Source organism: Periplaneta americana, chromosome 10, assembly GCF_040183065.1.
Source record: "Periplaneta americana isolate PAMFEO1 chromosome 10, P.americana_PAMFEO1_priV1, whole genome shotgun sequence".
Taxonomy (NCBI): domain Eukaryota; kingdom Metazoa; phylum Arthropoda; class Insecta; order Blattodea; family Blattidae; genus Periplaneta; species Periplaneta americana.
The window spans coordinates 17,200,253-17,227,383 of record NC_091126.1 but is presented as its reverse complement, the minus strand read 5'-3'; the positions used below and the strand labels follow the sequence as shown (position 1 = coordinate 17,227,383).

Genomic DNA, 27,131 nt, shown 5'->3' with positions numbered 1-27,131 from the left:
TTTACAATGTTACCATTTGAGTCAATATATAAATAAAAATATCGGATAATAGGAAATGCAGACTAATTTGTTTAAATTACGTTCTAAGCTGTTATCTCTCAAATCGGAATTTTTACCAATCTCGACTCGCTTTATCGGGATTCAACCACGAAATTGGGAGAATCCCGCCTAAATTGGGATACCCGGCAACTCTGGCTGTCGGGCTTTAATCATTCTCATAGGAACTCTGAATGTGAATATTCATATCCACGGTTAATGAAAGAATGTCTACTTTTTAATTTAATCTGTAGGTTAAACTGCTATATGAAATCAAAAACCATAATAACAATATTAATAATAATAATATTAATAATAATAATAGTAATAATAATAATAATAATTGTTATTACTATTAATATATTATTATTATTATTATTATTATTATTATTATTATTATTATTATTATTAGTACCAGCAGTAAGTAGTAGTAGTAGTAGTAGTGGCAGTAGCAGTACCTAGTAAGATAAGAAACTGTTTAATTAATCCGTAACTAAGACAAGAATTACTTTCAATCAGTCATATTAAAATATTAACGTTTTATAATTTATACAGTTTCTGTATCTTTAAATTCGGCGAATAATTATCTCTTTGAAGAAAATGTAGGATATGGAGTGGATGAAGGACAATAACAATCTATATGGTAATAACGTAGTTTGAAAGTAGTTCGAAATGAGTTGAACATGTTGAATGATTCATTGTAAGGTAGAAATTCTCTCTGCGGATTACACCCATCCACATGCTGTTAAGGGAATCTTTATTCAAAGGGAACCTAAGCATAATACAGTAGTTTAAGTACAATAGTTTGTCTTCTGTAACGTAATACGGAGCAAAAATCGTCGTAGAAATTAAGGATTAATCAGTGAAATGTATCATTCCTTCCTTCTTTATCTCTACATCCGTGTATATTGCTGCAATTAAAAACAGCATACGAACGAACCATAGCTAAATGGCCGCTCGTCGGCTGTTCAATTTGGGAGCATAACACTAGCGCCAGTGAGCGGTCTAGCGGTTATTTAGTAAGTCTATGTGCCAAACCTACCCATGCTCCGGCTTGTTGTGTTCGTAGACCATAGAGTACAGACTGAATATTCTGAACTCTTGACCAGAATATTCTTTACTCTTTGGTAGAAACATTAGCAATCAATGTCGTTGCTTTCAAGTTTCACGTTGCCGCCATTCGATAAAATGTTTGAAGCGTGATGTAGACGTGTGATGGGTTGTTGGTTAGAATTTTAGTGTTTAATCTACACGAGTGTGATATTTTATTAGAAATCAGGTATGTAAGTGATATGGCGTTCAATAACATTTTTTAATATGATGCAGAGCTTGACATTGTTTGTTTACATGCTGACATAATATTGTAGAATTTTTGTTTACATATATTTCTTCTGGCATGTATTAGCCATTCTTTGTTACTAAATCGTATGTCTTATAAGGCAACATAGTGATATTTCTTACAAATTTGGAGCCAACATTCTCTCATCAGAATTAAATGTGAATCGTTGGGTTACGTGTCTAGGTATTTTGGAGCGCGCCTAATTCAAAATTTTTACATAACGGATAAGCTAATGGACATATTGACGGTTAGCTTTCTGGGTGGAACTAGCGTTAAAGTAGTTTAGGTGATTTTGGGCGTGAAAATCGTTGACTTTATAACTGATTTTGTTGAAATGAGAGTTTATTGACTTCCGCTGATTTTCGAATAGAAAATGGTCTAATTTCTAAGGGATTTTTTGTGGAAATGCATTTTAAACTTAAGCATTGTATCCGGTAATTGTTTCAACTTAACTAATTGTACAGATATGTGGCAAATTACATTTGAAATGACACGTCCAACGTAATGCTTGTGCAAATGCTTTGCTTTCTAGTCAATGAAACGATTGTAGTTATATGAAACACACGATGCGATCTAATGTGAACAATTCAGAACTGTTATTAATTCAATACCAGCTGAAAAACACAAAATTAAAGTACATAATATTAGAAAATACACACAAATATGACAATAGAACTTTCATTCCAACCCCGTCATTATGGTAGACACCGATGTATTTCAACTGAAACGTAAAAAAACAAAAAATGGGGAATCTTTCTTATGTCCCAGCCATTATAGAAACTTGATAAAGCACCTTGAAAATGCCTTGGATTTATAGTATTGATTAGTAGAAATTGATGCTATCACTGGTAGAGCTGTAAGCCCACCCAACCCGCCCTAAATATGTACCTTATATACGAAAATCATAGTGCGTGAACGAAGAATACCGCCATATTTATTTAATGTAACAATGTGTTTTAGTGTCGCCAACATAGTGACATGCTAGAAGTAATCGTATATGAATGACTATTAAATGCTTTGTGGAGCAGGAGTTTTTGGCTAAACTTGCTCTGCCTTCGCACTCCACTTATACACCTTGCAATATACGAATCTGTGACAGGTTAGGTTTGGTTAGTTTAAGCTTTTGATATGCTTTGCATATACGATGAACTGAATCTCCAATAAAAAAATGAAACTTATAAATTTAATGATTTTCACTTTCGAAATCACTGGAGCTACCTCAGTGCTAGTTTCACCAAATCATCAACAAACGTATTGGCAATTGTATGCACATTGTAAAATAATATAACTAATTTTTGTAGGTTTTCAGCTGTAAACATGGCTGACAATCAAGATCAAGATAATACATTACTTAGGATTGCAACCTGGAACATAAATGGCATCCGGGCTTGGTGTAGTGGCACTGATGATATGAAAGGAGCTTTGGACTTTTTGGATGCTGATGTAATATGTCTCCAGGAAACCAAAATTCCTCGTAAGTTGTGACATCTTAGAAGTGCATATAAATAGATTTTAAAGTGACATTCATTTTACAATTATATTTCGCCCTTTATTAATGTTTATTACTTCACTTACTGACAATATTCTTTCTTCAAAATTATATTAATAGGCAATAGATATTTTCATTTCTGTCTTTTCACACAGTTGTAAAATCAGCAGATACCTTGGAAAAAAAAAAACAATGAATATTGAATATCACTATAATACAGCACAGGAGAAATGTCATAATATTACTTCAGTAACTTACAAAATGAAAACTAACCTCCTTTAATGGTACACCGAGTTTTCTGACAAGGTTAGAGTGGGTTTGGTGAGGGTTAGCTAAGTGACAGGCTGAAATCTGTGGGGGAAATCCCTGAGATCTCTGATAGATGGCCCCTAGGTTTGTGACAGCTCCAAAATCTGTGACTGAGTTTATTTCATTCATTTCATAAGTACTAAATGGTATAATTTTGTTCAACATTCAATGTAAAAACACACACACTGGTAAATATCCTTGACTTTAAATTTTCATTAAATTATCCAATTCATATTGTTACTAATTGATGAGAGACTTTATTTCTATTTCAATACTGAATTAAAATTGTTTTCAAGAAATTAATCTGTTGAATCACTGTATCATTGCTGAAGGAATATTTTTGTTTCAGGCTCTGCATTAAGACAGAACCTGGCCATTGTTGATGGCTATAATTCATATTTCGGATTCTCACGAGACAAAGCTGGTCATGCAGGTACGGTAAATAACAGAAATGTGTGTTATTATATACTGGCGCGCTTAAGTAAGGGACAGTGGCATTTCTCTAAGATTATAGCCCAGTTTGTGTGCGTGCGTGCATATTCATTCTCCTGTGAATGATAATGATAGTGGACAAAAAATGTTCGAAAAACAAAAGTTTCTTGCACCATTAACTCACATTCTTCTGTATGAAATTCACATATGTACCAATTGCCCTTCTAATGCAATGGTCAGTGCTGTTTTCAAATGTTTCGTTCGTGCTAATTAAACCCACCAATTTCTAATCATATCTATGAGTCAAACAAAAGTGTGGCTCGCTCCCTACAATGCTTCAGACAATACAACATATGTATTCAATCCTCGTTCCCACCAGGTCAAATGTAACAGACTGCCATTGGATGGCGAAGACCCATAAAATTAGCGAATCATTTGCACCAATTCTTTGATTACACAAAGGTTTCTCACAATACGAGTTATCAATTTCTGAACAACGTTTTTTTATGACATTTCATAACAGCACTAGAAATTATTTATAACTTTATAACACAAACTCACAAATTACGCAGTTAGCAGTAATACCCATGTAACAGAATGTAGCAAACTGATAACATAGCAATGTTCTGCATAGAAACATGAGCAGCTGGTAGAAAATGCTACATTCTGATTGATTCAGAAGACTACTGCACATCATTTTTCAACTTTTTCGTAGGCAGGGTAGGCAATACAAATAACAATTGTTGGCAGTATTATCCAGGTGTGAAGGTGATAACGTGTGCAAAAGTGAAACAAAGAAGTAACAGTTGCACGAGTGTACCATTGTTGAGCAGTACTCCATTGCGCATTTTTTTTTGGGCAAAGGGACTGACAGCAAAGGATATTCATAAAGAAATGTTGCCAGTTTATCTTGAGCATTGCCTGTCAATAAAAACTGTTTACAGTTGTGTGCAGTTGTCGGTCGACTAGTGGAGATTGTCAAAAAGCAGATGCGTTGATGACTTGATCCAAGCAGACAGGATGAAAGGGTTAATATGCTAACCCGAACAGTCATAGGTAATGAGTCTTGGGTGCATCATTATCAGCCTGAGACAAAGCGTGCATCGGTGTCCAAATCAAGTCACCAATGGTACACTCGTGCAGAGGTGCTGCTGTTTCACAACTACTGATTCTTTGTTTTGCTTGTCTGCACATTTATATTACTGCCATTTAGAGGTGATAGCTGCAGGTTCCTCATTAAAAATGTAGGTTGTTACCCATTTACTATCTCTTCCTCATAAAAATGTCTTGTGTTGAAGGTGTTGCAACATTCTGTAGAGATGACTTCACACCTTGCCGTGCAGAAGAAGGTTTGTCAGGTCTTCTTCCTTCTGCTCAAGTAGAGGATAGTGTTGGCTGCTACGGAGATATGGAATCTAAGTTTTCAAGGAGAGATATGAGGAGACTTGACAACGAAGGTCGTACAGTTGTCACGCAACATATTGTTCTTGTAAGTTATATTCATTCTTCAGTGATATGTTTCGTAATGTGATATATAAAATAAAATATAGTGTAATGTTAAGTTAGATCTGAGAATTTGTGATCCACTGAGCTCATTGTGCTCTTTAACGTCAAATATCAGAATTAATTAAACAGTTATGGAACAATAACAAAGCCATAAACAAAGCTGAGAAACATGGCAGTAGATCTGCAAATGGTGCTACAGATCACCACTGACTGATAAAATTATACAGTTGTTTAATTGGCAAAAAGTGTCTTGAAGACACTTGCAAAGGAAAGCATGGACAAGTTGAAAAAAACTGTGAAATGAGCAGAACTAAAAAACTGTACAGTTATTATTTTAATTGGTTTAAGTTGCCCCAGTTTTAAGGTTGCGTCTTATATAAGAAAGCTTCTTATTCATGGGAAAATGTGGTATTTAATATTGGTTTTAATAACAAATATTTCATATTTTCACAGATAGATTCAACAGAGGTGAACTTGAATATCATCAATGTGTACTGCCCAAGAGCTGAACCTGGTAATGAAGAAAAAATTAGAAAGAAACTTATATTTTACGAAATGCTTGAAAGCCGTGTGCAAGCTCTTGTTAATGCAGGTCATCTTGTAATTGTTGTTGGTGATATCAACACAGCTCACAAGCCTATTGATGTTCCTGAAGTATCTGATATGGCAAGTATATTTTTTTTGTTACAGGTAATTCATGTGTATAGACATATACCAGGGGCATATACTGGTTAAAGGGTTTGGGCTACCGCTGACCCTATTATTACACAAAATATATCTAATAATTACTTTAATTTTAATTACTATGGTAAAACTAATAATACAAAATTATTACATTATGTTATATTATAAACTTTTTCTTTTGTAATTTCCTTTGGCTACCGCCGGTAGCCCCGGTAGCCCGCAAAATACGCCCCTGTTATATACGATACATACATTTACCTTGACTAAAATTTTGTGGAGCTTAGTTACTGACTTCTGTCTTACATTTCGTTTCCTACAGGAGGAACTTGAAATTAGTCTCATAGTTTATTCCTTCCACGAGATAACTCTTGAATTGATATGATTTTTTTTTTTGCATTGAGAACATGATGTCATTGGTGAATAAGGATATTTAAATTTGTTTATATAATGTCAATTGAATGATTTATCATGTTGTAATAAAAATATAATTTAATTACAAAAAAACCTATTGGCCTATTCCAGCATCATCAGGTTACATTTCAAATCCATAAAATATCTTAAATACATATTATAATTTAAAAACTTAAAAAGCATTTAAAATCTTTAATCAGTGTGCATATGATATAATGATAGCATAGCTCGATTTAGTTTGTTCACGTTCTATATCTTTATGTGTAATAAAATATTGTATGAAATTACAGTAGAACCCCGATATTATCCTATTAACTGATTGGTGAATTATTCAACTGTTTTTTTTTTTTCTAGTTTCATATTTTTTACAGCAAAGCAAAATATTATACATTATGTTAGTACATATTTTTTCTACAGAGGGTTATTACAAGTCTTCACTCATATGCAGTAGGAATACTTACGCTGCTGGCAACAGAAACAACTACCTGTGAAGGAGGGGGGAGGTGTTTTTCCCCCACTTGTAAAATAATCACCATGTGCTTTCAAAGAAAATACCCTAAGATCTTCCACAAAATTGCAAACCCGTGTACCATTCAGTCCTTACCCTTACTATTTGAGTGGACGTACTGTGTAACTTCTATACAAAATGTCTTTCATAGGCGTCAAAAGAAACTGTTTTGTGCTAATTATCGAAAAAGATTGCAAATAATTGAAAGGTTTGTGGAAGGAGAAACTGTGACTTACATCGCATCCGAGTAGGACATTGGCATTACAGCTGTGCGCCATTTAATAAAACATACAAGGATAAAGTGTATAAAGTATCTAAATCTAAACACTAGACCTCTACTGTTCTTATCTTTCCGCAGAAAACCATCACAAGGAGTTCCATTGGCCCTTAAAACCCTGTTGTTGAAAACCAGACATGCATTATGCATTTAATTAATCATACGAAAATTTTTTCGATTAATTGTTCAGTCCACCCTTTCATTACCATGGATAATAGAGGTTGTACTGTAAAATGCAACCTGATGATGGCAGAATAGGCGAAAACGTTTTTTGTAATGAAATGTGTTTATTAGAACATGATAAATAATTTGATTGACATGTAAACAAATTCAGATATTCATTTGACGACTTTTCTGACCAGACAATCAAAATGAACTTCATATTTGGTTAATATGTCAAAAGGTTTCTTTTTGTAACATATCGAAATTGGCAGTTGTCCAAACTTCTGATGCAAGTAAAACAAAAAAATGACATAGGGTGTTAAATTTTTTGTGGTTAAAATGCCATTTCTTTACATCACTTCTTCAAGAAATGAAGAGTAACAAACTTAAGTCATCTGAATACCTATAATTTCGTATATTATTGATGGCATGTGACCATAGAGACCAGTGGCGTAGCGTCAGAGGAGACAAGGTAGACACTGTCTACCCAAAATTCAAGAAATAATTCATAGTACCAGTATCTATTATAATTTTCTTAAATGATGTTTTACAATTTCTAAACAGATTTCTTTTAACTTCTGATAAAAATTAATAAACTTACACGTAATCTATATTTTAGATGTCTCAGAAATGTTTTCTGCAAGCTGTGATGGATAATGCATGTAGGGTAGACAAAACACAATCTGTCTCTCATGTTTGCTTCAGCCTCTCGTAGCTACACCAGAGCACCTGCGCTCTGGCTGCACTTTAAAGATGTGCGAATGCAGATTCTTCTTTCCTCACACGTAGAACATAACACACCCTGCTCGCAGGTAGATAGTCATGTCTATCCCAGTTCATAGAGCCCGGACGAGAAGTTATGGCACCGGCGTGAGGGACGCATTTTAGTTCGTTTGCTTGGACTCGCCCTCACACTCAACTGGAGGGGTGTTGGGTTAGTTGGTTACTAGCATTCCGAGTGTTCAGATCGTTCTGCTACTACCGCTATTGCTAATACTGAAAACATTATCCTTCTGACCGCCCTCATTATGGCATTGTCTAAGGTGTGAAATCATAGAGTAGTTCATAGTCAAGGAAATAAAATGGCATACAATGTATGAAAATTCATGTCAGAAGAGGTTGTAAATGGAATACCAATTCCATTGAAAAGCGTGTGTGCAAGAGTACTGGCTGCCACTGGTATTTCAATGCGAACCTTGGCAAGAATCAGGAAAGAAGGGAAAAATATTGAGGCAGGAACAGCAGAAAAATCCAGAAAAATCACAGCCAAAGAAGAAGATTGTTACAGCTGTGGACAGTTTTAATGAAGTCCTAAGAAGACTCATCTATAATTTCTTCACTACGCATATGCAGAGGCCGACTCTGCAATCGCTTCTTCCAAAAATGGATATCAGTGTATGATTATGTGAAGAAAGTAGAGAATAATTACAATGAAAGTGAGCACGCGATGGACAGTATTTTGGAGAACATTTCCATAAACTTAGGGACATCTGATTCCAGCACAGATCAGTCGTCTGATTCGGACGGAGAATAAAGAATAGCGGGCGTAATTCCATTAGGTAGCTTCGGACTCTTGAGTAGGAAAGTGGTGATAGTAAGGCAAGACGAATGTTTTTGGAAAGAGATGAAACGGATATGCCTGCCGCTCTGAGCTTGAGAACCGTAACCCAAACAACTCCCACTCCTCTACCCTGCTGGCCGGCAATTTAAAACTTCGCGCAGGTTGGTGCCATAACATCTCGTCTCAGCTCTACAGTGCAGTGATATGATAGTATTTCCTTCCTGTGAATACTTTTTCTTCCTGCAGTTTTTAACAATCTCGAGTAGGCATGAAAATAGATCTGGAGATGATCGACATGAACAATCTTACTTTTTATTTTGTTAGCTTTTTTAAAGCAATTCTTTGTCGTCTTTAACATTTGAGTAGAAACTGAATTTAAAGTCTAAAATAAATACTGTTCTCAATTAAATTTGTCTCAGAAAGACGGAAATGTAACTAGGAAATGTTAAAGTACGTGGTACTCTAGATATAAGTGACTATGTGGTTCTGAGCAGCTGAAGAACAGCGGAGTTGTACTGATATTTCTGTAGTAAAAGAAAATGTGTATTAAAAATGTAAAAATGTTTCACATGTTGAGAGAAACAATAGAACACTGGCAGAAACATCATGCTTAGAAGCGTTAGACATAATGAAAATATAACATGGAATAGACAAATAGTTGATCACCTTGTTGATGTAGTATGGTACCTCAGGCGGCAAGAATAAATTACATCTTAGAGAATTTTAAGAAGCCCAAGTATCAATAACTGAATACATTTATTTAAAAACTCCAGACTTACCGACAATAGAAGAAGCCTTCATGAAAGACCACCTTGAAAGCAATTGTGTTTTTAAAAGCACATCTCTCCAGATATTCAGAACAATGTGATGAAGTCTTTCACTTATGCTGTGAGGTAAAATATGGCTGGAGAGATTACATTGGACTAACTGAATTTGTAGTTATTCAAACACTACAAATGTGTCTAGTGACTGGTGAAGCATAGTTAAGTATAATTGTGCAATATGTCTATAAATGGCATATTGAAGAAAGATTTTTAGTTTCTTCAAAATATCTGTGGATAGAAGTGCACAAGATTTGGTATCACATACAATTTCCATTCTTAAGGAATATAAAACTGATGATAAAACAATATGCCAGACCTGTGATGTGACCACTGTAACAGCAAAACATCATAATGTTATTCAAGCAAATTGTGTGAGAGCACTGTCCCATGACACTATTTGCGGAGATGATTTACAAGAAAATTCCTCATTAGATATGCAGTCACTTATACGAATAGCTAGTGCATGTGAAAGCTTATTTTACTCTTGTGCTCGAAATTATTAGATATTTTATGTCTATCTACACTGCTTGTCATGCTACGTCACTTACAGAGACAAAACAAATTCATCGTATTAAAATTTTACGATTATAAATAATTTTTTGGCTGCAAGTGTTAATTGAAGTATAAACTGTACAGAAGTTTAAAATTATGACGCAACATTTTTTTTTTATTTACCATTATATATATACTCAATTTTTGTACTGTGATATAACCCTATATTACAAATGAAATAATACTTCTTGAGAATCTAAAATAATAAAAGGTTCACTTTTCCATTATTAGTTGAAAACTCTTAAGCTAGCAAGTATATAAAGCTCACTGTGGTTGAAATGTATAGACGTGTATGAATATTTATATTATTATGGTCAGGAATCTGATGAGGTAATCATAATAGTAATATGCGTTACAAGAGTGGTATGTTGAATTTTCATGTTCAAGGAAAAGTTTGAAAAAGCGAAATGTAGTTGAGCTTTTTTAATTTCCGAGAATTGAAAGAAAACATACCGCTCGTGTATCGTACATTATTTTTTGCGACGATCGTTTATTACATACCTGAAAGAGGAATTTCTAATTAGTTGCAATGAAATCTCCATCTTGGTTTCTGTTCAATGACGGCAAATTTGGAAAACAAAAATACCTATCTTCAACAGTGTTGCTTTAAAATGTTTTCTGTGTTTACTATACTCCAGCAGGCCGTGATATACGTCTGTCTTTCCCCCCCCCCCCCAGTCTATAAATGCGAACTTAAACGGCTTTCTTAATGTTACATGCATCACGAAATGCAGTAACTTTAGTGGAGTTGTAGAGTTTACTTAATTTTTGCAGATATTTAAAAACAATAATTAACAGTGCAATTTAGGTGAAATTGCAGTGGTAAGTTTCCAATTTATAATTATTACTATATTGAACGTCTCTAAAAATAATATGTTAAAAGTGTAAAGCAGTAAAATTAATATGCCACTTAAGCGGTAAGAAGAGGGAAATTGTTGTGTGTGTTCGGTTGGGAATACTGAATGTGGAATTTTAGACTTACCGCGGATTGGTTTTGTGTGGAAACATAGCAAATATGCACGATCTCGCACAAATTCTGTTTAAAACCTCTAATGTTAATTGTTCTATTTTTTAGATTTGCATCTGAAAAAAACAAGTCTTGGTATATGATTTGAACAAAATTATAACTTAAATAATATTCTTCAGTTTGTTAATGACAATACTTTGGATGGTGGTGATGGTAAATAATATTCTTCAGTTTGTTAATGACAATAATTTGCATGGTATTGGTGGTGATGGTGATGGTAAATAATATTCTGCAGTTTGTTAGTGACAGTAATTTGTATGGTGTTGGTAAATAATATTCTTCAGTTTGTTAATGACAATAATTTGGATGGTGGTGGTGGTAGTGTTGCTGGTTGTTGTGGTTGTGGTGGTGGCAGCGACATTGTCCATGGTGATTATGATGATGACCTTGGTGGTATAAAATAGGCATATTCAAGTGGGACAGAACTAGCCTTTAATTGAAGTGCAACAGTGACGTAGAATCTCAGAATACCATGCAGGCACACCCATAAAAGATATTCTACATCACCTCAATTGAAGACTAGATCTGCCCCAACTGGGAATGCCTGGTATAAAGGACCACCCGATCTGAGATATAATATTTACAGACTTGGCTTCAGTTCATTCTGGATACCCTGCTATAGTGTCTTCCAAACTCAGTCTGTTTTTCTTCAAAATGATGAGTACTAATAATTTTATTTTACCAACAAAATGCTCAGATTTGGAACCATGATGTGATAAGATTTACTTTACATGATTTCTTACTAAGCTCTGGATACTTTGGTTCGAAAACATTCTATTTCTGTTTTGTTCATCTCTAAAGAGCATCCTGCTTTATGTTTCAAATTTCTGTGTACAAATTATGAGAATTTAGTAACACTTATGGCCGGTTTCACCAAGCTTCTTTAAATCAGCACAAACGACTTGTCAGCAAATGGATCATTTAATTTTAACGGAATCTTTAAAAGTTGACTGTTTCACCAAGCCTCGTATCTTTAAAATTAACAGGCGTTTACTAACGAGGAGATTTTGTACTTGTATCTTGCATGTTTTGTTTTTCATACGACCATGGCTTTGAAATCGCGAATTTCATTGGTTACATATGATCATGGCTGACTTTGTTTGGCATGAGGAAACAATCCTAGGCAAACGGGTAAGAGGCAGTAATTTTAAGAACATCTTCCTAAATACAGTATGTTGTCATACTGCAATAAAAAAAAAAAGACAGCTGCTTCCAAATGTAAATAATAGGAATGTAGAGCAGTTAAATTGTAGCTTCTAAAGGAAACCTGAGAAAATTTAGCGGACTACAAGGTCGACAGCTTAAAAATTGATGCCACAATTAATTCTATACAAAGCATTCTAAGCAGTTATATTAGGCCTAAATTTAGGATGGGAAATCGCCTCTTCCATAAATTGCATACTACTTTTCCACTGTATTTCATGCAGATTTATTAGTACCCTGTAACCATTTTGCCATGCTTGTGTGGCAGGATTCAGGAGAGGTGTCATTAAATTAGATTTTAAGGGGTATCCATTGTCTCCTAAAAGAAAATCTCTTTGCACCCTTTTCATTTAAAAGGCATCCTCCTTTGGAATGTTGTGCTATCCGTGTAGACTGTAACATTATCTTAAACCGAGAAGAATCTGTTGGAGAGGCGTTAAGTGGGTGATTCCTATCTGTCGTATTCTAACCTATTACAATTTCAATAAACTAGCGCTGAGGTAGTTCTGAGGTAGAAGTGAAAGTCGTTGAACTTATAAGTGATTTTTTTGTGGTAATGCAGTTGATCGTATATGCAAGGCATAACAAAAACCTAAACTAATCAAACGTAACCTGTCACAGATTCGTATGTGCAAGGTGTATAAGCAGAGTACGAAGGAAACTACCTCAGCGCTAGTTTAGCCACAATTTTTCTATGCGGAGCATTACATAGGCCTATGAAATTGTTTGAATATTGAAGGTAAAATAGGATCTTCTATTGCAGAATCTTTTGGCTATATTACTTCCAGGATATACGATTGGAACATGTACACAATCTATGTTGTCTATGACAACATAAAATTTAGCTATAAGCTTATTAGGCCTATAGAAATAATGACTATTGTAATGTTGATAGTACGTCTGATAATTTATTCACATATCTAGACAATACAGCTTTTGATACCCCGTTCACATCATCAGTTACTATTTCAAAACTTCCCGCAACGTTATTTTAAAACGAGAAGAATCTGTTGAAGAGGCGTTAAGTGGGTGATTTCTATCTGTTGTATTCTAACCTATACAGTATACATGTATTCAGTTTCTTCTAGAATCATTCTTACTACTTATTTCCTTAATGTGTAGCTTTCGTGGAATTCTTTATCACTTAAATCTTCAAAATGATTATTCCGAGTGTTATTACAACATATAAGTTCGTCGTTATGTTGAAGTTCTAAATAAAGAACTTCATCATCGAATAATTACGTCCACCATGTTGTTGACTTCTTAACATATCGTTACTGTTTTAACGCGACGAATAGGTCCTAATAAATTAACGATGAATTTAAAGATGCATTAGCAATAATGATACTTGGTGAAACACAAAAACTGACTAACGTGTTATTAAATTATTTAACGAGACGTTATAATGATAACGAAGGTTGGTGAAACCGGCCACCAGAGAGACCTAATTCTGTTAAAATTCAATAAGATAGAAAGTGTAATAGTGATGAACCAGTGCCATACCGTGATTGGCTCACAGTCAAAACACTCACACGATGCAGGAAAATATAGTCTGTATTTGGAAACTATCATCTTGTATTATTTGAAAATAGAAAATTGAATTCTAGTTGTTAAATACAATGAAACATATACTTCACTCATATGTAAAATGATATGTAAAAGAAAAGCTACTTTTATATTTTATGCACTATGAACGCTGATGAATAAAAACAGTAATACCGAAGTAGTCTGTTCCTGTAACAAGCTGGTGTCATTTGAGCTTGTAGTTGTTCATGTAAGCACGTGGTACTGAAGTATCACTTCTGCATCCTCGGTGTGTTTGGTTATTAAACATAAGAGTAGAAACCCTCTCAAAAGCGGAGAAAAACAAATAGTCTTAAATATATATAATAAGTTACGTTAGTTTTAAATAGAGTAATTATAAAGTAAATGTTTTCTTAGCAAACAAATGCATAGTAGTGAGGTTAGGCCTACTTGACGAGTAAGGGGAAATGTTTAACATGAAACAGAATGTACAACAGTAGGTGGGAACATGTACTGAGAATCTATGGCGCCAAACAGCGGCCAATGAAGCCTCACTTCAGTCACGTGCTATTGTTTACATTAGGATTTTTCTTACAGCGAAAAGATTATAGAAGTGAGATTTCGAAATGAAACTTTCACTATGTGATTTTTCATGAAACTGTAGTTTGGGAACAAAATTTTAAAATCGAAAAATGTGACCAAAATGGCCGTATTTCAGTAGCGTCTCGGCTGAAATGTTTGTACTATAATTCATTCATGTATTGAATGAATAATATTACTGAACTTTTTGCCAGGAGTAGTGTGATTGATAACAATGCTTTCGTATTGATCCTGGGTTCATGACTTAAAATGACTGAGGGTGATTGATTTTTAAGGGAAGTTAAGCTTAGAAGTCCATGTTTTAGATTATATGAGATTACTGGCAACCCACTTGAAATGTTGGCAGATCTGGGATTAGGTTTATTTGATCCTGTTCAATATTGCTTTTGAAGGTTCTCTTGGTCTTTCCATCTATTTTTTGGTCACTCCAAATCTCATTGACCTACTGGCTTTTGTGACCAGGTTTATTCCGCACTCATTCTATTTACGTGATCTTTCTCCAGTTTTGTTGATGTAATTTATTTTCTTGCATTTTATCCTGAAATTTGAGCATATTTCGGGTATCTTTTTCTGTCTATCTTATCTACTAAAGCCAAGTAGAGGTCTCAAGAACCTCATCTGTGCAGTATAATGGGTCTAAGTGGGTATAGGATTATCCCACCACCCTCCAAATGTAGTTCATGAGAAATAAAAGAATTTGCACCATTGTAATAAAACTCCATACTGGTGTACTTAGATCAAATACTTACGCTGTTATCCATTCTTTTATTTAGCGAATAACAATGTTAACGTAAGTTGTGCTTCATGCATTATGGATTAAATTATTTACACTATATACCACACAGTACATTTGTCTAAAAAATATTGGAGTACGGAAGTTGTTTCCATTATGCTCTTAGGGCATGGTAAAGTAGCCACGGTTTCATTGTACCTGACTGATATGACTTTAGCATTTTATATACTATGCACGACCTAGCATGGCGTGTGTGGAGTTGGTCTAATGGCAGCTACTTGGCTGTTGGTCGTTCATCCATATGAAGTCTGTTGTGCAGACAAATTACTGACAGAGTCATTGCCATAGGAGGCTGGTCTGTGCTACACCCGCAATGAGATGAGATGATGATGGAGAGCTCCTGGAGAAAACCTCTGTGTTATCTGGACTGTGGGCTTGCCCAACACAAGTCTTAAATTGGAGGTACACCGGGGATCGAACCTAGGTCTACAGGACTATGAACCACTGGACCACCATGGTGGCAGATTCATTATATACTTCTACTGAAAATTGCACCTTTTCCCTTGCCTCACATCGAAGTTTTAAGCTTCCTATTTCTCTCTCTCTCTCTCCCCCCTCCATTATATATATATATATATATATATATATATATATACACACACACAGTGGCGGCTCGTGATAAAATATTATGTATGTTCACAATTTTGTGTTCCAAAATCGAAGAGAATTTGAAATCGTACGTTTTTAGCCTAATATGAAATGTCATGATTCCAATGTTTCACTGTCGAAAAAACTGTATATAAATTCAAAACAACATATAATAATAATAATAATAATAATAATAATAATAATAATAATAATAATAATGAAACCTAGTCTTTTTATTTCCAATTTTTCCTGGAAAGACAGTTTACCGAGTTCTTTACTCTTCAAAATTACTTGAACAGAGTTCATTGTTTACCTTTGTTAGAAATTAATACATAAAACAATTTACAAAAGCGTGTGTTCAGTAATATACAGTATTTTGATTCACAACACACTGATACACTATAGCCTATACCAGTACTGTAATCCCACCATTCGCATAGATTGATTACTATAAATACATGCCAGTGAATATTATTCTTAAATAATATACACCACCGTACAGATATTTAAATTCGTACCTCCATCACATTCAGTCATCACGTCTTTGAAAGCCAAACTATGCTATATGCCAACACTGAAGTATAGTAAGTAATTCACAAACTACACTCTCGTAGCAGCACTGTACACACGTCCACATAAAGTAAACATTCCAACAGTGAGATGCTGACACCTGCAGGCTAAAATACAGACTTATTAAATTTTGTCCTCGAGATATAGCACGTAAACGATTGGCATCGATGCTCCTGATATCTGTAGGATAGATTCACTATTCACTTAATGCTTTGTGCTCTTGATGAGTCATAAGCGGCCAGCGAAAGACAATTTTCTCCCGCACATGCGTGAAATTTCTGTAACCTTCTTGAAAAGAGCACGGCTTGTACGTGAACGGATGTTGCCAAGTTTACATAAGAAGTTTATGCAAGATGCGGGAAGTTTAAAATACTCGATCCAGATATTATACATCCCCACTACGCCAATACGGTATTAAATAATAAAACTAGTGCATTAATGGAAACAAGGTGTTCACGTGCTCTTTGCTCTTATTGACGCACCGCCACTGTATATATATATATATATATATATATATATATATATATCTTTGTAACAAAGTAGAATACAGAAATGGTAATGTGTTTAAATTAATTTCCCAGTTAAATTTTGGTAATGAAGGAAATTTGCACTAAGTTTGACTTTTTCTTAGACTGTGGGAATTTTATAAACTTTCCTACCCGACGTTATCTAGAACTATGATACACTTTTAATTTTTGAGGTGTAATATATAAATGAACTTAAAAACCACAACATTCAAGTCATCATGGCAATTAGCCTAGTGAAAAATAATAAGCATTTTCATGACTATCCCTCTTGATCAACATTATGTAAAGCTATGATTCTTTTCTTTCCTTAAAATGAAATTTCAGTGCACATATGCATGTAGCATTGTCTGCCCACTTTCTGCTACGTCATGGGCGTATTCTTTTGAACACAACTTGTTAAATTTATAAAACTGTTAATATTGCCAAGTAGTATTCGCCGCAATTTCAGTTATATAATATAGTTCATTATTTAACATTTTAAATCTCAATCCTAATAAAGTCACCAGTTCATGGAGTGATTTCCAAGAGACTTCCTTACAGCTCTGTTATTGTTGGTTAAGTCCATTCACATAAACTTGTAGATTTTCGGGCAAACTAAATTACACGAAAAATTGATAAATAGCTAGTTTCTTTCCCTTTTAGACATTTACTTTCTCTCTCTCTCTCTCTCTCTCTCTCTCTCTCTCTCTCTCTCTCTCTCTTTTTAGTTCCTCACTGTTTTCCTGCCCAGTTTCTTTAATAGATTCTTTCCCCAGTTTCCTGTAGTTGTATAATCATTAATATTCATCACTAGATTTTAAGACTGTTTCGATAAAGCAGTATTATCTTCTTTTTTACACAGGTTTCTTGATGTTCTAGGTTCATTGATCATAATCAATGTATATACAATTTATTTGTTTTAATTTGCTTTTACCCAAGGTGTGAAGTATGAATACTATAGACTCCAAATGGATGTGAAAAATTGCTGTCACCTTTTGCACTTACCTCTGATTGGCCAGCATGAAATTGTTCTTAGGTAGATAGCGGTACATCATTAGTGTGAAATAAATCCTGCATCAACATGTATGTTATATAAGAAACATATCTAGAGCCAATGGGTACAATGAAATTGTGTCTACTATAACAGACGTGCATAAATGAAGTAGAAGGAAAGTGGTGGTGTATTATTTTTTTTTGTCATGGTAATGTATACAAGTTTTTGTAATGGATTAGTCCATATGGCTAAACACAGCTTCTTTCTCCTCACCATAAGGATACTGTTGGAGCCATATTGTTATTGACTAGACTGTAAGAGTGTATGAGCTTGCTATATGGTGTTACACTGTGTTATTCTGTGACTTGATACTTCAGAGAATTTATCCTGCCACGGTTGTTTTATTATATTATGAGCTTTGATATCTGTTCACTTGAAGACTTTTGTGTTAATAGATTAATAATTATTTTAGGAGGAGTTCAATAACGACCCATGCCGGAAGTGGCTGAACCACTTTATCTATGATCATTGTGCTGAAGCAACAGGAAATGTAGATACAGGGACAGTCCAACTTCTTGATAGCTTCCGCATTCTGAATCCACATGAAACATGTGCATTTACATGTTGGTGCACTAGAAGTAATGCACGTTCGACAAACTATGGTACCAGAATTGACTATATTCTAATTGACTCAAGAATTGGTAGTAAGTTGGTAGACTGTGACATAAAGAGACTTGTCGTGGGCAGTGATCACTGCCCAGTTAAAGCTGTTCTCAGCCTGAAAGTGATGAAGGCACCAAAGGTTCCATCCCTTAGTACGAAGTACTTTCCTGAATTTACAGGCAAGCAGAGCAGACTCTCAAATTACTTTAGATCCGTATCAGCTGAAGAGAAAACTTCTGCCTCTACCGAGAGTGATAGTCATACAACTCTCAGTAAGGCTATGGAAGTTGAACCTGTGTCAAGCACAATGCCACAAAATAAAGATAAACAGTTGGCGAATTTGAGTAAGTGTACGGAAGGTAGTTCCTTGGGGAATTCAAATACCCAAAAAAAGTCACTAAAGAGGTCCTGGGGAAAACCAAATACCCAAAAGTCACAAAAGAGTTCCTTGGGGAAACCAAGTTCCCAAAAGTCACAAAGGCGAATCTCAAGCTTCTTTACAAAAAGCTTGAGTTCACAAACGCAGACAACAACAGAGACCGCAGAAAGTGTCTCTTCTGTTTCAGAAAATGCTTCTCAGTATTTCTGTGATGTAAATAACCTATCCAGCTCTGGAACTCCAGCATCCAATACCGATTTGAATTATGATGTGACTCAGATTTCAGAGACTCCTTCTTTGCCTTCTCTGTCGCAAAATATGCAAAGAGAGTCAAGTCACAACTTATGGCAAAAGATGTTTACAGGGCCCAAAGAGCCTCCAAAATGCGAGAAACATGGTGTTACTTGCGTTCAAAAAGTTGTTAAAAAAAAGGGGAACAACATGAACAGATTATTCTGGGTATGTGCTAAAGGAAATGGAAGAAGTGATGATCCAAATGCAAGTTGTGGTTTCTTTATGTGGGATTCAGACCTGAAGTAAATGATATTTTCAGAAAAGATTTATTGTTCTTTCTGAGCGTATAGTAGTGGGAGAACAACAATATCCAATGTACAAAATATATATATGAGCCCACCGATGAAAGAGTGAATTCTGGTCCCCTTAGTAGGAAGCTATTATAGATTTGTTACAGTTTATTTTAAAGCAGAATAAAATACAAAATCATCCACATTACGGGACATGAAGGCCCACAAGCTTACAGAAGGTTAAGGCTCCACCTATACAGACAGTCGATATTAATAGCAGTAGGGACATTTTAGAGTAGAGGAGGGCAACTTTTAACATGCTCTGATTACATAAAGTGTAACAATTTCTGCTGTGATAGGGAAGAAATGTTGTGATTGATCTAGAGAAAGTGAAGGAAGAATCACTGGTTCTTAATTAATTTCAGTGATGGTTTGTTAAGAAACATGTTGAACTTGATTTTACGGAAAATAACGGAGACTGTTGTGTCTTCCATGCAATTTAACTTGCACATATACTTTTCTTTTGTCTTGTGATGGGTTTATATGCACCAGTCCTGAAAAGAGAGTAGTAATGATCATAATGGTGGCAAAAATTCAGTCAGTTTTAAATAATTTACCTGTAATTTTAACATTGTTTCCCCAAATGCCAAGTAATATGTTGAAACAAATTAAAGACTTCATATTTTCTCCCACTGTACATGAAAACTCCATTTTCGCAAAGTTGACTGTTTCGTTAGCAGCATAATAACAGAGAAGTTAATCACTGCAACCTTACAATCACTGAACAAGTTACTAAGTTTACCATTGTTAGCTGGCCAACGTAGGCACTCCCTCAAAATCAATATTACACTTGTAGTCAAGAGTGACATTATGCTCACCCCTGTTTTAAGTCAACATTCACCTATTAAAAAGTGCTATTTAAGAGTTAATCAGATGTCTAAAAAAGTACTTAGGTTCAGCATGTGTACTAAGAGTCTGTATTGTTGTTACAGCAGTTTTCAATAATTTACGAGATTAGTTTTATTATAATTTGAGACTAATTTCACTTACATATATAATTGCAGTGCCATATAGAGAAGTTTTGTGTATGCTTTATTGAGGCTAAAATGAGAACTTGATATAATTAAAGTATATAACTATTATTAATATTGGAAAGTAGGTTAAGTAGAGTTACTTGCTTAGTATATGGTTGTATTAATGTTAGTGATGGTTGTAGTATTAAGCAAAGCAACTGAAAATATAAGTTAAGTTACAAGAAACTGATTTGCAGAAGAAAATGTTAAAAATATATGATTCTACAATTAAAATGTGGTGTGCGCTATTGTCGTGGCTAAGGCGTTGTGCTAAGGTCACGGGCTGGATTCCTGATGGAGTCCTGAATTTTCTCCATTGATGTAGTCCTTCAATCTGCACTGTGGCACTGAAGTATAGGTTTCTAAAAGAAATGTGTACATACCAGGAGTACTTTCTTGGGGATAATGGTGGCAAGGACGAAGGATGCACATCCCTACTGCTACTAATGCCAGTTGTCTAGAAAAGGAAGTAAGCCTTAACCTCCAACTACACTACGGTCCTCCACGTCATATATAGTGATATCTTTACAATAATTAAAAAGTTTATATGTATCAAGTTTAAGTATGATGAATTGCTCATCTCCAAAACAACGTTCTTGTCTGTCCTTTCAGTCCCTATCTGCAACCTATGATTCTCAAATGTACTAATGATTCCAGCTTATCTGCATTTATTTCGTCATCCTTCTTAGGTGTGACCCAGGTCCTTGTAAATTGGGAAGCCTTTGGTCTTCCATTTGTTGCGTGTGACCAACCATACCGGATAAATTCTTTTCTTTTTTATATAATCTTCAATATATAAATTTCCCACCTGTAACCTACTTCTGACGAATGTGATCATTTTGTATTTTATTCTGTAGATATACTCTAGATGACCGTCAGAGAACTCATCTCTGTTGCCATCAGTATTACTTTGATTGCTTCTATTAATGGCCATCCTTCTGAGTCGTGTCATTGTGCTCAGAGGCCTATTTTTTAGTATTGTAAACGTTAAGCTTGAATTTTTCAATCTTGTATGTGTGTTAATAGTTATATGCTATACGAGAATGAGGTGTGCGCAATTATTTTTGTGCAAGTCGTATGTAACACACTTGTTTACCTTTATTTAATCCAGTATTAATGTTTTTTATTATTTTTGTGAATGTCATATGTAGCACACTTCTTGACCTTTTTAAATTCAGTTTTATTAATTTTCCTATTTGTTATAATTTCCGAATCTTATCAATTGATCCTTGTTCATAAAGAGCAAAAGGCCAACATTGAATACCTGGGAAAATAAAGTACTGTAGGAATAATCTTTGATCTCAGAATAAAAATACACTCTCTGTAAAAAAATTTAATCATGGACTTGATTGTGGAAGTACCATTGTAGTCACTGCAAACAGCACACTATGTATTTTAAGCTTAGGGCCTAATACCAGATTCCATTATTTGACGAATGTGGCCATTTTGTGTTTATCCAGTAGAGTTGCTGTAGATGGCAGTCAGAGAACTCATCTCTGCTGTCGTCAATGTTTGTTTGATTCCTTCCATTAATTATTACCATTTATCTGAGTCATACTTCATTGTGATCTGTATTCTTTAGTATTGTAGAAATTACATTTTGTGTATTTGTTGATTATTTCATAGGTATATGCTGCATGAGAATGATTATGTATGCAATTATTTTTTGTGCAGTCATATAAAACAGACTTGTTTTTTTTTTAAATCTAGTGTTAATAATCTTGTAATTGTTGTGATTTCCGAAACTTGTCAATTGATCCTTTTTCTTAAAGAGTAGAAAGTGATTATTGAAGATTTCAGAAAATAAAGTAGGCCTACTGTAAGAATAATTTTTGAACTCAGAATAAAAATATACTTTCTGTAGAAAATTTAATGATGGCCTTGATTACCAAAGTACAATTATAGAAATCACACAATATATTTTTAAGTTATATTAGGGCCTAATACCAGGTTCCATTATTTGACGAATGTGGCCATTTTTTGCTTATCAGTAGAGTTGCTGTAGATGGCTGTCAGAGAACTCATCCCTCCTGCCTTCAAGGTTTGTTTGATTCCTTGCATTAATTAATTAGTATTAATCTGAGTCATACTTCACTGTGATCTGTATTTAGTATTGTAGACATTAAATTTAGTGTATTTGTTGATTATTTCATAGATGTATGCTGCATGATAATGATTATGTATGCAATTATTTTTTGTGTAGTCATATATAACAGACTTGTTTTTTTAATCTACTATTAATAATTTTGTAATTCTTGTGATTTCCGAAACTTGTCAATTGATCCTTTTTCTTAAAGAGAAGAAAGCAATCATTGAAGACTTGAGAAAATAAAGTACCATAGGAATAACTCAGAATAAAAATATACTTTCTGTAGAAAATTTAATCATGGACTTGATTGCCGAAGTACCATTATAGACATCACACAGTGTATTTTAAAGTTACATTAGGGCCTAACCCAGATTCCATTATTTGACGAATGTGGCCATTTTGTGTTTATCCAGTAGAATTGCTGTAGTTGGTTGTCTGAGAACTCATCTCTGATACCTTTAATGTCTGTTTGTTTCCTTCCATTAATTAGCATTTTTTTTAGTCATCCTTCATTGTGATTTATAATCTTTAGTATTGTAGGCATTACATTTTGTGTATTTGTTGATTGTTTCATAGGTATATGCTGCATGAGAATGATTGTGTATGCAATTATTTTTTGTGCAATCATATATAACAGACTTGTTTTTTTTTTAAATCCAGTATTAATAATTTTTCTAATTATAATAATTTCAATATCTTATCAATTGATCTTTGTACTTAAAGAACAGAAGGCGAACATTGAAGACCTGGTAAAATAAATTACCGTCAAATGGTGTGATATCGGACAATTTTATATATTTTTTTAAGATACCACTTTTGTAATGATTGATAATTTGTGTTTGTTTTGTGACTATACATTATTATGCATCTCTAGAATGTGACGATCTACAAATGGTATACTGGCGTTCAGAAATGGGTATAATAAACTGTCTGATGTCACCCCACAGTCAGGGTGATTTTGGGCACTAATGTTTATAAACTGTCTGATGTTCTTGCCTCTATGGGATTATTTCGGACATATTTGGTGTTTTTAACAAGTACAGAAATTATTGCTGCTTTATTTTAAACTTTTATAACAAATACAGCCTTAATTACATAACATACAATGATATTAAATGTTACAAAATAAATTAAATAACCAACCTGAAAAAAAAAATATGTATTCGACATGTCTATTAGAAACTCTCCGAAGCCTTTCAATAAGACAATTTACCAGTTTTTACAGCGACAATAGTCTTCTTCATTTTTCTAGCATCATAATTACACCTGCACTTTGCATCTAGCTTAGTTTTGTACCTACGTGACATTATGTGCTTCATCCAATAACACCCCTTAGTATGTTGGCTTTTTAAATAACTGACTCGAAATGCAATAAATTTCCTCACATCACACAGGCAAGAATGGTGATGTTTTGCAAAGAAATAGCAGAAACTGATGTTAAATTAATTGGGTCTTTATCAACAGTGGCTGCTAGTGCACATTTTAAAGTATTCTTAGAATAAAAATAATTCGTTTTTATGATTTTGTTTTGCTACTCAACAATGGATAATCTGTAGCACGAAAGAATAAAAAGATATTCTTACATCAAAGATAATTAATTCAATAATCATCCTGCAATAGCACAGTAAAGTTGTATCATGCAGCAGCAACACAAAAAGTCACTAATATCTGATATCACCCCATTTGACGGTATTGTAGGAATAGTCTTTAAACTCAGAATTAAAAAAATACTTTGTATAGAAAACTTGGTCACAAACTTGATTGCCGAAATATCATTGTAATGATGACGTTATGTATTTTAAGGTTATATTAAGATGTTACACTAGGTGCCATTGTTTGTAAGCTGAAGTAAATATGTAAAAGACTAAGGTGATTTTTGTAGTCCTGTGATTTGATCAAGTAGGTATAGCACAGGAGTGTAGTCTGTATTAAATGATAGATGAACCAGAGAACACACAGTACAAAACCTATGCCGAGTGTGTTCACACATGAAACTATATTGTCAATAGATGCGGCAAAATAGTTAATGTGCAGGGTGGTGTGTGACTAAATGTGCGTAACTTGAGTGGTAATAACAGTTGCAATAAGCTTGGGTTCAGTTTTCATTCGTTGCAGAGTTATTGAGGATTTTTATTTCTGAAATACCAGCTCTTGCGTGAGTCCAATCCTTACTGTTTTTGCATTGGGTTTCACAAACTGCACATGATCTTGCACATTTATGAAGTTTCATTCATGAATCCGAGTATGTGGCTATCATTTTTGAGTATAGCTTTTATGTTGAAAATGCTGAGGCTGTTTTTGTGAAATACAAGTGGCGATTTCCACACTTGTCAGTGTCACACTTTGTTTCCTTGCACAGTCAGGATAAAAACAGTCCTAAATGCATTATGAACTTACGTATGATTTGGCATTTAAATGGTGGTATTGTAAAGCATATAATACATTTCAGTCATATTTTATTTTCGTACTGTACAATTGTTACCTTGTTAATTGTCACCTACTTTATTAAAATACTCCTGGGATACCAGCGGAAATAATGAATCATCTTTGATCAACTTATCAGTAACTCACGTAACTTATTTAGCATGTGACGACAGCAGATACCCCACAGAATTCAAAAAACTCATCTGAACTACTAGCAAGGAGCTCACTCATCGACAGTATTTCCACATCAGATGTGGCCTGTAACTTGAAATTCAGATAACTTACGCACCTTATGTATTGTACTTGAATTTTGTAAATTTAAATGATGCAAACTCAGTATACAAACAACTCTGCAGTGATTGAGATCAGTCCCTGAAAAATCACCTCCACAAGTTATACATGTTAGTTGTGAATCATCCAGTATAGACAATTATGTCTTATTTAATTACGAAAGTAACTGTGTTTGTATTCATGTTGAAAGTATATTGTTTGCATTTATAGTAATATCAAACAAGATTCACAGAATCCTATTTAAAGTAAACATGTGTTAGTTGTGAAATTATATTTTATGATACATTTAATCCATGATGTGGAAGTTTTATACAAATGTTGTATTTTGTATGCTTTGATATTTCCAATATATAAAATTCATTTATTATTTTCTTTGTATTATTTTTCTTTCTACAGTGAACGCATGATCCTACCCCTATAAGAAGTCTGCCACAGTAAAAAGAATGTTCTCAGGAAATGAATTTAGAAATTAGTGACTTGCATTTTAATTTCAGTGTCAAAACCCCTTAAAGTGCCATCTATAGACAGGACATAAAATTAGATTTGTCATATTTTTTTTACTTCCAATTTGTGTCCTCTATACAGCCACACCCCGATTTCTTTGGTTAGACAATTTTGCAAAATAGTTCTTCAATTTGATACATTTTGTGAAAATAACAAGACAATATCATGAACGTAAATGTAAAAATTCGTGAAACGAGTAACAGATTGCAGGGTATGATGAGTAGACTCCAACATGGATGGGTTACATGTGCAGGCGGTTAGTCATGTAGATTAGTAAATAATAAAAAGATCCAAGTACGAATTAGTTTTTACATGTTTTAAGACCTTGTAAATGAACCCAAAACCCGACTTCTATAGAATCGAAGCAAATACTAAAATAGAAAGCCCAGAGAATTGTAAATGGGTGTTAACGCTTGTATTGGCTATGCGTTAATATATCAGTGCCTGAGTTGTCAATATAATTGTGTCCGAAAACCCATCTCAAGTTTTATTGGTTAGTAGTTTGACAGCGTTTTTTCTCGCAAGTGTCGGTACCGGTATTCACTCTAGCAGTGTCAAGTGCAATGTTCTGTGACCGACATACAGTAACATCGATTATGAAACTTGAACTTGGGCGTGAGGTGGGAGTGGGGGATACTTGGGTGCTCTCTACGGAAAGAGAGTGCTTAACCTAGCAAGACACGTTTCGAAACTGCGCTTATTGCAAGAAGACAGTTGTAGACAGATGAATCTCGGCATCCGAGACAAGTGAGTCATTCAGTGGAAGTGTGATCTATCTCATATTCGAGAAACTTATTTTATGTTTTTGTTTAGTCAACTGTCAAAAGACATATGAACTAACAAGGCATCGCTCGTGAGGCAACTAAGCAAGGAGTTAATGGGATAAGTTGGCCTGTTCATATCCCTCTCCAATGCATACATTGCTTACTACCAACATATTACACTAATTAGATTCAGATCTGTACAAACAGTTGTTCTTTCTCTGACATACCGTCAACTGCTGTCAAGTGAGATAGTAGATGTACGGACTTAGAAAAAAAAATTATTGCATACTCAGAAAGGAGGCAGTGCGCATGATCAGAGGACGAGCGACCTGGTTCACAAGAGAACGACTAAAGTACAGCCGGTCGTTCTCCGGCCCTGACGTTTCTCGTGAGCGAGGAAGACAGTGTTGCTGATACGTAAAGACAGAATGAAAACTGTCACGCGTTCGCCGGCCGATTTTGTGGCGCGGAATAAAAACTAATTCGAACGTGTAGGCTTGCCTATAAGTCATTTTACATATAACT

At 34.4% G+C, this 27,131-nt stretch overlaps 1 protein-coding gene across 1 annotated transcript; it reads left to right on the top strand.

Annotated features, from left to right (window-relative positions):
- Positions 1–1,179: 1,179 nt before the first annotated feature.
- Positions 1,180–25,699, top strand: LOC138707482 (DNA-(apurinic or apyrimidinic site) endonuclease 2-like). The gene is made up of 6 exons (XM_069836963.1): positions 1,180–1,315; positions 2,677–2,849; positions 3,523–3,606; positions 4,904–5,094; positions 5,565–5,777; positions 18,368–25,699. Exons 2-6 carry the CDS (start codon positions 2,693–2,695, stop codon positions 19,475–19,477), a joined length of 1,755 nt encoding a protein of 584 aa, XP_069693064.1. The 5' UTR covers positions 1,180–1,315; positions 2,677–2,692; the 3' UTR covers positions 19,478–25,699.
- The last annotated feature ends 1,432 nt before the right edge of the window (positions 25,700–27,131 follow it).